Consider the following 15,881-nt stretch of genomic DNA (forward strand, 5'->3'; position numbering starts at 1 on the left):
GGTCATTAGGGTGGGCAGTAATTCAATACCACTGGAGTCTCTATAAGAGGAGATGAGATGGAGAGAAGGTGCTGTGGCTAGTAAGGCAGAGACTAGAGTGATGCGGCCACAAGCCAAGAACACCTGGAGCCCCGGAGGCTGGAAGATGCAAAGAAGGATCCTCCCCTAGAGCCTTGGGAGGGAGCATGGCCCTGCTCACATCTTGACTTTGGCCCATCACTACTGATTCTGGACTTCCAGTCTCCAGAACTGCCAGAGAATAAATCTGTTGTTTTAGGCTGTCTGCTCTGTGGCCATTTTCTACAGCAGCTACAGGAAGGAAGTTCAGCAAGTGAATTTTAGTGTCTGTGATTTTAGGAACTCCGGCTGGGTGACTGAGCATGAAGCACCTTAAAGATACCCTGTCCAGGCTTCATCGTGTCCTCAGGGGAGAGTCTGGCATCTAGGCCCCTGATTCTATGCATTGCCCTTTGCAAGGAGGCACCGACCCTGTGCTCAGTGTCTAGATTCAGGTCCCACAATCTTCCCCCGAGAACTCCCGGGTGGGTGTGTTTCTGAGTTCACAGTGATTGAGAGCGTTAATATTTCTGTGGTGAAATATTCTGCAAACGTGAGATCACGATTTCTGGCCACGTGAGTCTGAGCAACTCAGCCGTTCTCAGGATGGTGTGGACTCGGGGTGAGGCTCTGGGGTTGTGGAACAGGACTGAGTGCCCAGATCTGCGGACACACGGGGCGGTGGATACTTACTTGCTCTCTTCGTCCAGCAGATAGAAGAGGCCGGTGGGCTTCTTGCTGATCAGATGGATGCAGCCAACGTTGTCTGTGTAGTCAATGTTGTGCCACGAGATCCCTTCGCTCTGGTACTCCTCCTGTGGGGTCCGAGGGGCATCCGGTTAGTTCATCAGTTCACGGACACATTAATACTGACCGAGCACACGCCGTATGTAAACAAAGTGTATTTACGTATGCACGCACATGTTTATGTAAAACATAACATTTATATTTAATGTAGTTATTTACATATTAAATTAATATATATTAACTATAATATGACATATAGTTAATATATATTAAATACATTTAATGTAAAAAATAAAATGTATTTAATATATGTTAAATATATTTAATAAGTTAATAAGCATATAAATATGTGTGAATAACAGAACGCATATTAAAATGCCAATAGGAATACATTAATATGTAAAATTATTAGATAAATTAACAATTAGCTACAGGAAATAGAACATACATTTTCTAAGATCTATCACAGCAAAGTGCTTAGAATTCCACTTAAAATCACTCAGGGGTCGGCAAACTTCCTTTGTAAAGGGCCAGACGGTAAATATATTAGGCTTCACGAGCTCGGGGGTGTCTGCAATGATTACTCGGCTTTGTTGTTGTAGCCAGAGAGTGGCCACAGAGGCTACGCGAACAAATGGGCATGGCCACGTGCCGGTACCTTTCACCTGCCCTGCTCTGGAATCACAACGTCCAATAGTCGTATAATGTGAGTGCCCTGTATCACTTCAAATTTTCTAACACCCACATTAAAAAATGTAAAAAGAAACAGGTGAGGCTAATGTTTAACAACAGACTTAACTTAATCCAACACATCAAAGGTGTATGATTACGTCAACATGTAACTGATATAAAAAATTATCGATGAGGCATTTTACATTCTCCTCCCACTCTGAATCCCACACTACGTCTTTGCAATACACTGTGTATTTTGCTCTTCTTGCACAACTCCATTTGGACCAGCCATATTTCAAGTGAGAAACGTTGAGTTTTGGCCAGAAGGAGTGATAGTAAAATTAGCCAACTATCTATATAAATCAATCAGTTTTCTTTCCGTGTTGGAATCAATCATGTGGAGGATGATATTTGGGTAAAGACAGCTGGCTATTTAGCAGTGAAAAGACATGTAAGAAAGGCTATTATTTCGCTGATCAAAGCAAATCCTTACAGCGCAACTCAGTTTCTCTCCACTGAAAGGACTTTCACATTTGAGCAGAGAAAAGGTACAAAATCGGCCCCAAATATCCCTGACATTTGCCTCATCCTGGGCTGGGGGGTTGGGGAAGGGAGCAGAATTTTTCCCGGACTCTCCCTTTTTTGCAGAGAAAAATTCTGGGGCAGTTTTGCTGACAAACCAGGCCCCAAGGGAGATCCCAGTTCTGGCTCTTTCCGCTCCTCCTTGGGCTGGATGGCCCAGGAGCTGGTATTTCCTTACCTGCTCCAGTTTAAAAATGTGCTGGTTGAAGTAATACTGGAGCTGCTCGTTGGCGTAGTTGATGCAGAATTGCTCAAAACTGTTCCTCTCGAAGTCTTCAAACCCAAAGATGTCGAGGACCCCGATGGACAAGCACTGGGGGGAGGCGGAGGAAGTGGTTATTACTGGTAGATCCTCCTGTGGGAGCAATCTGTTTGGTGGTGAGGGCCTGCTCTGCTGTTGCTGCCTAGGACCCCATAATACGAAACAAGGAGCCCTGTGTTCTCATTCTGAGCTGGGCCCCAAGAATTGCATCCCATCCCGTTCCCTGGGAGGAATCTGCCTCTCGCCCGATGACGCTGAGTGTGGCCACCTCGGCTCCCGATGTCACCGGTCTCCGGAGGAGGGTGTGTGGCACTCACTGAGACGGACTCTTCCATGTCCTTCTTGTTAAGGAGGGCGTGGTTGATCCGTAGCACGATCCAGTCGAATAGGGCGCTGTACAGTGACTTGGCCATGGAGTCACGGGCGGTGATGGCCTGTGGGGCACAGAGGGGGAGTCACACCTTGGCTGAGAGGGCCCCAAGGTCTGCACACGTTGGGAGATGCAGGTGGTGACTTTCCACACTCAGCTCATCCAGTGCACCCCCTCTCACTTTACATGCCATCCCGTCAGCTTGGACGCCCTTGCACACTCACGCGTGAAGTGTGAAGCCCTGACCCAGCAGCCTGTGGTTTGGCCAAGTCTTTCTCTCTCCTTGGAACTCCTAAGTCTCTCTCCCTCCTCGGAGCTGGGGTGGGAACGCCAGCTCAGGGAAGGCGCCATGGGAGAACTAACCATGAGGCTGAGCTAGGTTCAAAGCCAGGCCCCCTGCAGTTCTGGGAGGCCCATGAGGCCGCCTCTGGGGGCCTAAAAGCAGTGATGGCTTTTACAATTTTTTTAAAAAGGCTTGTTTGAGGTCAAATTTACACATAAGAAATTCCTTTTTTGTATGTTCTCAGATCTAAGTTGTGACAAGACTTCTTCGGCTGCTATCAAGATCTAGAACAAGTCCCTCTGGTTTTGAGGAAATGGGGTCAGGAGGGGCGTAGCCCCAGCGCCTAAAGTTTTTCCATTCAGCTCAACACCTCTGGGGGGCAGCTGTGCTGCGGTCTCAGGTGACCTGCAGCCACTTTCTTGTCCCATGGCTGGGTGCCTTTGCCCACTCGAGCTCCGCCTGCCCAAGCAGCTTCCACCATCAGCTAAAAACCTCCCCACCCCCGTGGCTAGGTACTTTCCTGCTGCTCTCCACGCTGCAAAGTCACATTGCTCTTGAGGTGTAAAAAGGCAAAAAAACTCGCCTCAGAGAAAACATCCAGGCTGGGGCAAAGGCCATAGAGAGGCACCTTATCAAGACTGAGGGGCCCACGTGATTCTTGTAAAGGTCATACTCAAGCCCTGGGGTTGACAAACTTTTTCTGGCAAGGGCCAGTCAGCCTGTGTTGAACTACTCAGCTCTGTCGCTGCGGCAGGAGAGCAGCGTGTCAATGAATGGGTGTGGCCATGTGCCAATAAAGCTTTATTGACAGAAGCAAGTGGTGGGCCAGGTCTGGCCCCGCGTGCCCACCAAGCAGCTAGAAACACAGAGACCAACATACATGGCCCTAGCTCTGGCCCTCGAGCTGTCTGAGCTGGTTTGTACCCCACCTGACCTTACATGAGAACCATAGGTGGCTGCAGGGTTCTCCTCCATCACTTTAGGGGCAGGCAAAAGACCACCCATACTAGCTGTTCCTGGAGGACCACCCCTTCGTCCTGCACTCATACTTTGGGGGGCTGGCACCCGACGAGAGCCCAGAGCAGTGCTCACCTCACTGAGACTATAGGGAAGGATGAGCTTGTCATTGGAGGTCACTGTTTTTCTTTTGGTCAGAACTTCCACCAAGATTTCTCGCTTCACCTGTTTCAAGGTCAAGGAGAAAGAGAGGCGAGGAGAGATAAATTAGGAGATCTGGGGTTAACAGATACACACTATATATACAAAACAGATAAACAACAAGGTCCTACTGTATAGCACAGGGAACTATATTCAATATCTTGTAGTAACTTATAATAATGAAAAGAATCTGAAAAAGAATATATATGTAACTGAATCACTGTGCTGTACACCTGAAACTAACACAATGTTGTAAACCAACAATACTTCAATTAAAAAAAAATAAAAAAAGGTTTTAAAAAGCGAAGGGGAGAGGGGTTGGAGAGCTTGTTGATTGGATCCTTCTGCCACTGAGGCAAAGCCTGAGGAGGGTGGGAGAAGGACCCCAGCAGCCAGGGCGGGAAGGGGGCCCAGAGTTCACCCTCAGGGCTGCCAGCCCACAGTGTGTGCTGCGCTCAGCGTGTCGCAGAATGATCACACCCACAGGTTTGCTCAACGGCCCTGAGAGTGTGGCCGCACGGGCCTGGGTGTCACTGCAGGCCTTGGGCTCAGGTGCTGCCTGGCGACCTGCGTTTACAGCTGTTGTTGTTGGTGGCGGGTTCCTGCCGTGGGTGTGGGGGCTGAGCGAGGGGCTGAGCGCTCCCTGACTGCCAAACCCTGTCCATGAGTGGGTGGCAGTTAAGAGACGGGGTGGATGTGAAGGGGAGGGCTGTCCCAATCTGCCGGCAGACATGCTCACTCACCCACAGGAATACGACAGAAGCTGGGGCTTCTACATGCAGGCACACCATTGCGGGGGGGGGGGAGGATTTGGTTGGTTTGTTTGGTTGTTTATTTAATAGAGGTACTCTACCACTAAGCTATACCCTCCCCAGCCAGGCACACCTTCTTAAAGAGCCACAGATGGCATGCATGCTTAGAAAACAGCCCTGGCACCACAGGCATTTGGGAATAGGTCAGTCTTTGCTGTGGGCGACTGTCCTGTGCATTACATCATGTCAAACAGCGTTCCTGGCCTCCATCCGCCAGATGACAGTAGTACCCCAGCCCAAAAAGATTCCAGACATGGCCCTATGCTTCCAGGGTTGAGGACCAGTGGATAAGAGGATGGATGGATGGATGGTCCAATGAGAAAATGACCTCATAAATCAAATGATTTTTTAAAAATTAAAGTACAGTAAATTTACAATATTGTGTTAATCTCAGGTATACAGTAAACCAGTTCAGTTATATATAATATATATAAACGATGATACTAAAGAGCCTTTCAAGTGAGGGGCTGAGGTAGGAAGTGGCCCTTCCCAGAAGGGAGTCCTTCAGAAATGAGGACAGGGTGGATGTTGAAGCTGCTACGCTAAGTGAAATGAGTCAGACAGAGGAAGACAAATACTGTATGATCTCACTTACATGTGGAATCTTAAAAAACAAAAAACCCCAACCCCCCTAAGCTCATCAGTACAGAGAACAGATTAGTAGTTGCCAGAGGTAGTGGGTGAGCAAAATGTGTGAAGGGGTCAAGAGGCATAAACTTCCAGTTACAACATAAGTCATGGGGATGCAGTGCACTGCGCGGTGAGGATCATTAATAAGACGGTATTGCATAATTGAAAACCACTAAGAGAATAGATCTTAAAAGTCCTCATCACAAGAGAAAACAATTCTGTAGCTATGTATGGTGACAAATGTTAACTAGACTTATTGTAATGATCATTTTGCAACGTATACAACTACCAAATCATTATACTGTACAGCTGAAACTAAACAAATGTTGTATATCAGTTACACTTCCATTTAAAAAGATCTCTCACTACATGGAAGCAACTATGATAGACAGCTGGGATGTTTTCATCATTTTCAGAGATTATGCATTCTTTATGAATACTTAAAAAATTTTTAAAAAATTTTTTGGGGGAGGTAATTAGGTATTATTGTTATTGTTACTGTTTTATTATTATTATTATTATTATTATTATTATTATTATTATTATTATTATTATCTTAATAGAAGTACCAGGGATTGAACCCAGGACCTTGTGCATGCTAAGCATGCACTCTACCACTGAGCTATACACTCCCCTCTCCTTTATGAATACTTTTGTATTTCTTTTGCTGCTTGCAAACATGCATTTCCAAACTTGAAATATAGGTGTGAACAATGTGTACCAAAAAAAAAAAAAAAAAGAAAGAAAGAAAGAAAGAAAGAAATGAGGAAGGGACACTGCAGAGAAGGCAGACAGGCCTCACTTTACAGAAGTGCAGCCATTGCAGGAAGTTCTGGGTCTCGGCGGCCACCGTGGCTGGGGACAGGGAGCAGTACCTTCAGGAGCTGCGACAGCGTGTCCAGCACCTCGGGGGGCCCAACCTCCAGGCCTTCGTCTCGGCCCGTGGCTCTCTTCTTGTAAGTGACGTTGCCCAGATACAGGATGGCCGAGAGGATGGAAAAAATCCTGTGGGGGAAGAGGAGCCTAGGTTGGGGCAGATTCCCCAAGCGTAAGATCACAGAGGCTTCCAGGGAACTGGGCTGAAGCTTCCCGTGAACTGGGCTAAATTCGTAAAGCCAGGTCTGAAAAACGTTCAGTCCTCTGTGAGGGACTCTATGGAATGGGACTTTGGGTGCATATATCTCTATTGTTTTTGGCAGTAATGGTGGTGATGGAGTTGGTGGGGGCTTAAATTTTTTTTTTATGGAGGCGTAACATGCACACAAAATAAAGTACACAATTTCCCAAGTGTAGTTTGATGAAATGTCACAAAATGTACAGACCTGTAACTAGCACTCAGACCAGGGAACAGAACATTCTAGGCCCTGGAACCACCCTAACTGGCCCCCGGAGAAGAACCTGCAGTCCTGGCATCTAGCATCGTCTGTGAACTTGACGTCTATGAAATCACATGTACTTGTACCTGGCCTGTCACTGAAAAAGTGTAAGGTGGAGATGCCATGCATGTCACTGCATGAAGCATCGTTTGTTCTTTTTTTTCTTTTCTTTTAAATAATAAGCTCAAATTTACTTCTAGGGCACAATCCGGTTAGAAAATAATTTCCATGTTTTTCATAGCATTGTTCATTCTTAATGCTGCTGACCAGCACTTCTCAGCCTCGGCACTGCTGACACCCGGCCCCTGTGCAGTGTGACACTCAGAATGTCTCTAGACAAGGCCAAGTGGCTCCTGCGAGCAGAACTGGGCCCCCAGTGGGTGAGAACCACTGCTGTGCATGGAGTAGTCCAGGGGTCAGCAAACTGGGGTCTGTTTTTGCACAGCCTCTGAGCTGAGAACGGTTCTTTTTATTTTTTTGAATTTTTTGGGGGGTTCCCCCCAAAATTGGGTTTACTTATTTATTTCTTTATTTTTAGTGGAGGTACTGGGGATTGAACCCTGGACCTCATGCACGCTAAATGTGTGCTCTACCACTGAGCTATAATCTCCCCTGGTTCTTAAGTTTTTAAAGGGTCATTAAGAAACAAAACCAAGCAGAAAGAACAGGTAACAGAGACTGCTTTGCCCTCGAAGCTGAAAATATGTATTATCTGCCCCTCTCTAAAGAGTTTGCCGACCCCTGTGTGGATATATCGCAATGTGTTTATTCATTTAATCTTCTTTGGGTGGGCATTTGCGGGGGGTTTCCCGGGCTGGGGGCTGTTATAAAATGAGGCTGCTGCGTGCGTGTGTCTCTGGGTGAGCAAACGTATGCTTTTGGTTGTCACACATCTGCAGGGGAAACCGCCGACAGTTTTCTGCAGTGGTTGGCCCCATTCGTGCCCTCCCAGCAGCGTGCTGGGTGGTGTTCCCTATGGGTATCCTAGACGTCTGGGCAGGTGTGGAGAATACCCTGTGTGGTTTCAAAGAATTGAAAAAATATTTAATTGTGGTAGAATACACATCATGTAAAATTTGCCTTCTTGACCGTTTTTAAGTGTATGGCTCAGTGGTGTGAAGTACATCCACATTGCTGGGCAAAAGCCCTGTGAGGTTTTTTTTTTTTAATGTATTTATTTATGACAGGGGGAGGTAATCAGGTTTGTCTATTTGTTTGTTTATTTAATGGAGGTACTAGGGATTGAACCCAGGTCTTCGTGCATGCTAAGCACACTACCACTGAGCTATACCCTACCCCCCAAACATAATGTTGAGATCATATTTTATTTTGGGGGGGAGGTAATTAGGTTTGGTTATTTATATTAATTTTTTAACAGAGGTACTGGGGATTGAATTCAGGGCCTCGTGCACGCTAAACACACACTCTGCCGCTGAGCTACGCCTTCCTGCCCCAGAAGGCCTGCAGTTTTAATTAGCATTTCCCTATGGCTAATGACAAGAGCCCCCTTCCGTGTGCTCACTGTCACTGGACTACTCTCCTTGGTGAGGCCTCAAGGAGGGTGTGGGTCAGATCTCAGAGTGACTGGTAAGCCCGGGGGCGCCCATGCAGGAGGGGGCACGGACAGCTGGGCCCACCACTTACTGCTTCTTGGTGGCAGGGAGGAAGCCCACCATCTCCATGGCCTGCTTGAGTCTTTCAAAGTCGTGCTTCAGGTCCTCCCCATCTTCGATCTTCAAGTTATGCTGAAAAACAACGTCAGCAGCGCTCTGGGTATTTCAGGGCTGGTGAGGGTGGCGTGCGGGAATGATTTTGGCTGGAACCGATAGAGCAGGGCCCAGGACACGGGGAATGAATGGGCTCCTTTATGCTGCCCCACTCTGGGCCTCCTTGGAGCCGGTTTGGGGGCCGGAGAGGGCCAAGGCGGATGGCCTCTGACCTCCCGGCAGTGCGTAAACAGCCTGTGGGGAACAGAGGCTGTGTTTGTGGCCGGGGCTCGGGGCTGTTTACCTGGTTGAGGTAGAAATAATCTTCAGGCTGCTTGAGCTGAAATTCCTGACGCTCTTCCTCGCTGACGCCAAGTAACAAATAATAAAACACGTGGTAGTTCCTGTAGGTCAAAATTAGGAGAAAAAAGTTGTTTTTGGAGGCCGAGCAACAGCTACTCTTCAAACCGCTACTAATATTGCTTTGGAGATCACACCAGGGAGGAAAAAGCACCTCGAGTATGTACAAATTTGAGACAGTAAGTTGATTCTTATTATGTCAAAACAAAACAAAACAAAACAAAAACCAAAACCCAAGCCATGAGTTTCTCCAGTGAGTAGATGCCTCAAGGGGTGGGCCTGTCTCGCTCACTGGTGGAGCAGAGATGCTTCTAATTTACCCACCTTTTGGCAGACATCTGAGCACCTACTCCAGGTAAAAAGCCTTGGGCAGGCACAAAAATAAGCATGAGAAGGTGGCAAAGCTCATGCTCCTAGGAGATCTGCCCTGGCCTCCAGCAGGTTTCTGCAACCTCGGGACATCTGCTTCTTCCCTGTGTTGGGAAGGAGGCAGATGTGGTGGCTCACCAAGGAAATCTCCTCCTACCTCTCATCCTTCTCCTGAGAGACCAGGCGAGACTTTTCAAGCAGGTATTTTTCAACAACAGCTCTGTCATTAAGAGGACAAAGAAGAACAAATTAATTAACAAATTAATACTGTTTCCTTGGAGAAGAGGAGTGATTTGTTAACTGTGGTGAAGCCAGCTGTGGATTAACTTCCTTGGACTCGAGGTAAACACAGGTACCTAAAGGCAATCACCTTAAGTGTTGTAAGTATCATCTCACCCTAAAGGGAAAAGCAGTCACCCTAAAGGTGCCTTGCCCTGCTACTACCATCTATAAAATAAGGAACCTGGGTTGGCCGTTTCTGCTCCCCGGATCAGATTCGGGCTGATGGCTGTATGGAAGCCCAACCTGGCATCATGTAGGACCCCGCCCCCACCCTCCAAGGCGGTGGGAACTGAAGCACTTGTACCCACGTGTTCACAAGTAACACCGGAGGGTCCAACCCTGCTCCCACTGCGTCTCTGGTGATTAAATGTTTCTCCAATTAAAAATCTAAATGTAAGATACTGGATTCACTTTTCTATTCTTTTTAGAATAGCTTTGTTAATTATTGATATACAATACACTGTGCGTGCTCAAAAGTGCAAAACGAGGTAAGTTTTGATGGTGTCCTTTAGAATCTATGCAATTTTCAATAACGGCTTCATTAGGTATAATCGATGTACAATAAACTTAAAATGTGTGACTGGATGATTCGTGACACATGCAAACACCTGTGATCCACCACCATGAACAAGATAGCAAACACATCCATCAGCCCGAAAAGTCTCCTTGGGCCCTTTGCCTCCCTGCCACCCACCCCGAAACAGCCACTGACCAACCCCACTAAAGATTAGATTGGATTTTCTAGAATTAAAAAAAATAATAAAAAAGAATCACTTAGTACGTACAGCTGACCCTTGAACAATGTGGATTTGAACTGTGGGTCTACTTATATTCAGATCTTTTTTTTTTAGTTTTCTTTTTTCTAGGGGGGTGGCAGTAATTAGGTTTTTACTTATTTGTTTAAATGGAGGTACTGGGGATTGAACCCAGGACCTTGTGCATGCCAAGTATGTGCTCTACCACTGAGCTATACCCCCTTTGGATTTTTTTCCTACGTGATCTGAGGTTGGTTGAATCCACGGATGTGGAACCACAGATATGTAGGAACTGTGGATGTGGAGGAACCACAGATACACGGGGCTGACTATAAGTTATACTTGGACTTTCAACTAACTCCCGTGTTGTTCATGGGTCAAATGGATATTGTATCTGCCTTCTTTCACTCAGCCCAATGCTAAGATTCAGCTGCCTTGTAGCATGTATCAGACCTTCATTCTTTTTTATGGCTGAATAATATTCTACACATATAGACACACCACATTTTGTTTATTCACTCATCAGTTGATTGACGGCTGACGGAAATGAGTCCATGAGGCTGTGTGGGGGCTGGGCCAGGGACAAGGCACCTGGGCAGCTACACCCTCCATGCTAACAGAGACATCACACATTCCTTGGAGATCTATGAGTCTCTGGGCACAGCTTTAATTTAATGCCATGGATTTAAATGCCCCCTGGGATGGGCACGACGGTTCCCATATATGGATGCTGCCCCACAGAGGGAAGGTTGCCTGGCGGGGACCCACTATCACCAAGGATGTGAGATGTACGGGTCTGCAGGCCACCCTCATCCGAACCCATCCTATTATACAGAAGGGGTAGCCGGTGCCTGCGGGTGGTAGGGTCGGCTCCTGGTCCAGGGCTTGCTGGATGCTGCCTGCCTCTCTCTCTAGGAAGGCAGTCTTCTGTCTGCAGCCTTCTCAGATTCCTGCACACACAACCTGCATGCAGGGGTTCCCAAGGGTTCAGCCTGTGTTGTCTCTTTGAAACCCGTATTTTCTTCCATTCCCTCCCCTAGCCAGTAACTTGGAGTTATAAGCAGTTTGTTTTCCTGGGAAGGGAGGTGGAATCTGGTTCTAGACTCATGTTTCAGTCTCAATCTAGCTGATTCCCTGTGCTGTGTTGGCCCATGGGCAAGGACAGCGACCCCATGGGCACTGAGCTGGCATTTGATCGGCCACAGACCTTTCCCTTTGCTGATCATTCTGGAAGCCTACAGGGGTCTTGCTGGGAGCCAGGAATTCCCTGGCACTGAACCCTGAGCCCACAGGAAGACGAAGCTTTGCAAATTGGGGAACTGGGGAAAGGCCTGGACTGCCCCTGACCCTTGGCCTAGGCGGAAAAGTGGCAGCGAGAAGTGTCACCTGTCCCAAAGCAGAACCGAGTCTAGGCCTACTCCTGGTGAGCTGGCTGCAGCCACTCCCTGGACGGGAAGTGCACCCTCCTCTTTGGAGTGTGGGCAGGTCAGAGTCAAGGGCCAAAGCAGGACTTCCTTCCCTGAGTCCAAGGCCACCGATACAACTCTTAGAAGCTGGTCTGTGAGATCCAGCCACCCGGAGCCTCTGGTCCTGAGCCTGATGGGAGCCAAGGCAGACAGGGCAGGCCAGACACTTAGCCGAGGGCCAGTCCTGCTGGTGAGCTGGGGTGAACGGTGGCCCCCAGAAATGTCCACCTGGGACCCATGACTGTGACTGTGAAAAAAGGTCTTTGCAGATCCAATAAAGTGAAGGATCTGGAGATGAGAACCTCCTTCATGATCCAGACAGGCCCTAAATCCAAGGACACATGTCCTAAAAGACAGAAGAGATGATCACAGGGGAGAAGGCCATGTGAAGACAGAGGCAGAGACTGGGTGATGTGTCCACAATCAAGGATGCCTGGGGCCACCAGAAGCTGGAAGAGACCAGGAGAGATCCTTCCCTGGAGCCTCTGGAGGGAGCGCAGCCCTGCCCATACCTTGATCTTGGACTTCTGGCCTTCAGAACTGTAGGGGAATAAGCTCCCACTGTTTGGAGCCAGTTGGTTTGTGGTACCTTGTTTCAGCAGCCATAGGACATGAAACAGAGACCATGTGAAGAACAGAGCTAGGCAAAGGTGTCTGGGGGGAACAGGGCCTGCTGGTAGCAAAAGCTCTGGCTTCTGGCCTGAGGTCTGCAGGGCCAGCCTGGGACTCAGGGAAACAAAAGGCAGCCTTTTGGTGTCTCTGCTCCTGCCAAAGGAGTCCCTGTTTCTGAATTATAGCAACAGTTTATTTTTGTGTGTCTGCCTGGTAACATACTCTGGGCATTGCCTGCTGGACAAGAGGCTTTGCAACGTGGCAGACACCACTGTGTAAAATATGGACCTGCGGGAGAAAAATACATTTAAATTAAGAAGAGAGGGTCTTTGTGGAGAAAAGGCTGAGACCTGCGGGGCAGGTGGGGTCAGGTGGGTGGCTCTGGGCCCAGGAGGACTCAGGAAGGCACCACCTGATGACCCATGGTGGCGCTGAGGCCATGGGGAGAACTGTCCGCTTCCAAGTGTCCCTGAAGGCTAAAGGGCAGACGCAGCAGTTATCAAGAGTCTCTCTCCCACACCCCTGCCTGTCCAAGCCTGGGTAGCAGGAAAAAGGAAGGAAGCCAGAGGCTGAAGGATTCAGGAAAACAACATTCCTGTTCATGTCTTGAATGTGCATCATCAAGTCAAATGATCATCAGGTCTACACGGACCAATCAGGTTTAGATGGACCGAAAAACCTGGAAACTTTAAAATCAATCCCCCAGAGGACCTCTCCCTTCCTGCAACACCAGTGCCTTCTCGCAGCCTTCAGGGGCCTGTTGCTCAGGTCTCCCCATATTAGGGCTTCTCACCCTGCTGCTCAGACCATCACCTGGGGCCTTTGCAAATCCCACTGCCACCGCAGACCCTCATACCAGAATGTGGAGGAAGGAGGGTGCCTTGGAGCAACTAGGCAATGGACTGCGCCAAAATGCCTTTTCTCCCCACAACTTTGAAATAGTTTTATTGGCTCATAGGACCTCTACATACTGAAAAAAAAAAACCAAAACATTAAGCAGTATTAAATCACAACTACATTTTTTTAACTAATTGAAACTGCTCAAAATATACATTTTTTAAAGAAAAAAAATCCTACAGAACTGAATTCTGAAATGACTTTATGACTTAAACAGGTAATTCCTTGTAACATTAATTCATTGTATAAAGCTGCCAGACATCTTCATTAGTATAACCATTGCACAGAGTGCAAATGAACACAATTTCAATGCTACATGTTTAGTTGGAAGTAACTGTGCCACCACCTAAAGAACTCACATTTCTGGCACAAAATGTTGATCTGTTTTAACTTTCACCAGGCAGCCAACTTCACAATCCAGTTACCAAGTATAGACTCACCCACCTATTATTCATCCATGTATCTATCTAAATTCATCAATCTACCCACCCATCCTCTCATGAATCTACCATCTACCAAAGAATCCATGAATCCATCCATCCATCCACCCATCCATGAATCCACCCATCCATCCATTTGTCCAACCATAAATCTCCCATCAAATCAAACCATCCGTGAATGTACCCATCCATCCTTTTGTTGTTTTTTTATATATAAATGTTTTTTATTGAGTTATAGTCATTTTACAATGTTGTGCCAAATTCCAGTGTAGAGCACAACTTTTCAGTTATACATGAACATACAGACATTCATTGTCACATTCTCTTTGGCTGTGAGCCATCACAAGACCCTGTATATACTTCCCTGTGCTACACAGTACAATCTTGTTTATCTATTCTACATTTTGAAATCCTAGTCCCTTCCCACCCCCTGTACCCATTCATCCTTGAATCCATCCATCAACCATCATCCATCCATCCATTTATCCACCCATGAATCCATCCATCCATGAATCTCTCCATCCATCCATCAATCCATCAATCCATCCATCAATGAATCCAACTATCCATCCATCCACCCATGAATACATCCATCCATCAATCTACCCTCCATCCCTCCATTCTACCCACTCCTTCCTTGAAAAACTGCCTCACTTTGCTACCTAGCACCATGTCTCTTTTTGGCTAAAGGGGCATGTCTGGCAAGTGTCAGAGTCTATATCAACTCTCTGTGGCATCCCTAGACCCACTCAACTAGAAACATCAAGACCAGGAAATAGACTGGTGTGCCCTTGCCAGTTCTTGGCAAACCCCATCACACTAGGACCTCCAGCTCATTGTACTTACTCCGTGGGAGCTTAGACCCATGCTTGACACCCCAGAGGACGATCCGGGGATGGTAGGATTGGTTATGGTGCCACCCCTCCCCCACCTATGCCTCCCACCACTACCCACTGCTCAGACTTTCACATCAGTGACTTAAAATCATGCTTGCTTCCCTGTACAATTCACAAGTGCCTGGAAGGCCAGCATTTCAAGCACCCAGCTCCCTGCTGGCTCAGGCCTGGCTCTCCACTGCAGGGAAGCCCAGGACCCCAGACCCAGGCTGGAGTGCACAGCGTGGGCAGCTGCCAACTCACCCTCTCACGATGCCACTCTCCAGGTAGTTGACCTGGATGAATTTCCCAAATCGGCTGGAATTGTTGTTGTGGGCTGTTTTAGCATTCCCAAAAGCCTGCAAGGAAAACAAAAGCAGGTTTTTAGGTTGTGAGCACAAACTTTCTACAGGCTGCGGCCTGGGAGCCTGGGAGCTCCCTCTGTGTGCTGTGGACCCTGGCTCGCTGGAGGTCACTCAGTGACTCCAGGTGAGATCTGGAAAACACGAGGGTAGGTGGCCCTAGGGCATCCTAAGGGCTTCCACTTTATCTCTATGTCTGGGTTGCAGGAGGGGCTCAAGTTTTAAGTCCCGGATGTTAGAAACGCCAATTGTCGGAATTCTTTTTCCGTAATAATTGTTCACATAGCAAAATTGTTCACTGTGGGCCAAACCCAGTCCACTGCATGTTTTTTGTACTGCCTGTGAAGCCAGGAGTGGTTTTTACATTTGTAAATGGTTTAAAAAAAGAAAAAAAAAGAAAAACAACCCCAAGAAGAGTAGTATTTCCTGCCATGTGAAAATTCTGTTCACGTTTCAGGGTCCATAAAATGAAGTGTGTTGGCCCACGGCCAGGCCTGTTCATTTACTGATTGTCCACGACTGCTTTTGTGCTGTGACCGCAGGGGAGCTGCGACAGAGACCGTCTGGCCTTCAAAGCCAAAAATATTTACTATCCAGAATATTTACTTTCCAAAAGGAGTTTGCTAGGCCGTGGGCTGATATGGGCTTCAGGCTGTAGGCTGAGCACCAGCCTGGGTGTGAGGGAGCAGAAGTGCGGACAGGTCCCATCCTGCAGGGGTCTTGCAATTCTCTGGGATGGCAGGCAAGCAGGTTCACAGTAAATTTTTTAAAAATTGGGGTAAAATTGGCATAACGTAAAACTGAGTGT

General features: G+C 47.6%; 1 protein-coding gene across 17 annotated transcripts in view; it reads right to left on the minus strand.

The window, feature by feature from the left end:
• MYO9B (myosin IXB) overlaps nt 1-15,881 on the minus strand; it is an 84,969-nt gene that overhangs the window by 29,403 nt on the left and 39,685 nt on the right. For all 17 annotated transcript variants that reach the window (XM_072947426.1, XM_072947425.1, XM_072947422.1 and 14 more), the window contains 9 exons: nt 14,976-15,070; nt 9,542-9,604; nt 8,960-9,059; nt 8,594-8,694; nt 6,449-6,578; nt 4,066-4,155; nt 2,638-2,754; nt 2,237-2,371; nt 751-872 (listed from right to left, as the gene is read on the minus strand). In XM_072947426.1, coding sequence (XP_072803527.1) covers nt 751-872; nt 2,237-2,371; nt 2,638-2,754; nt 4,066-4,155; nt 6,449-6,578; nt 8,594-8,694; nt 8,960-9,059; nt 9,542-9,604; nt 14,976-15,070 — 953 coding nt within the window. The remainder of the gene's footprint in view (nt 1-750; nt 873-2,236; nt 2,372-2,637; nt 2,755-4,065; nt 4,156-6,448; nt 6,579-8,593; nt 8,695-8,959; nt 9,060-9,541; nt 9,605-14,975; nt 15,071-15,881) is intronic.

Source organism: Vicugna pacos, chromosome 22 (assembly GCF_048564905.1).
Source record: "Vicugna pacos chromosome 22, VicPac4, whole genome shotgun sequence".
Classification (NCBI taxonomy): Eukaryota; Metazoa; Chordata; class Mammalia; order Artiodactyla; family Camelidae; genus Vicugna; species Vicugna pacos.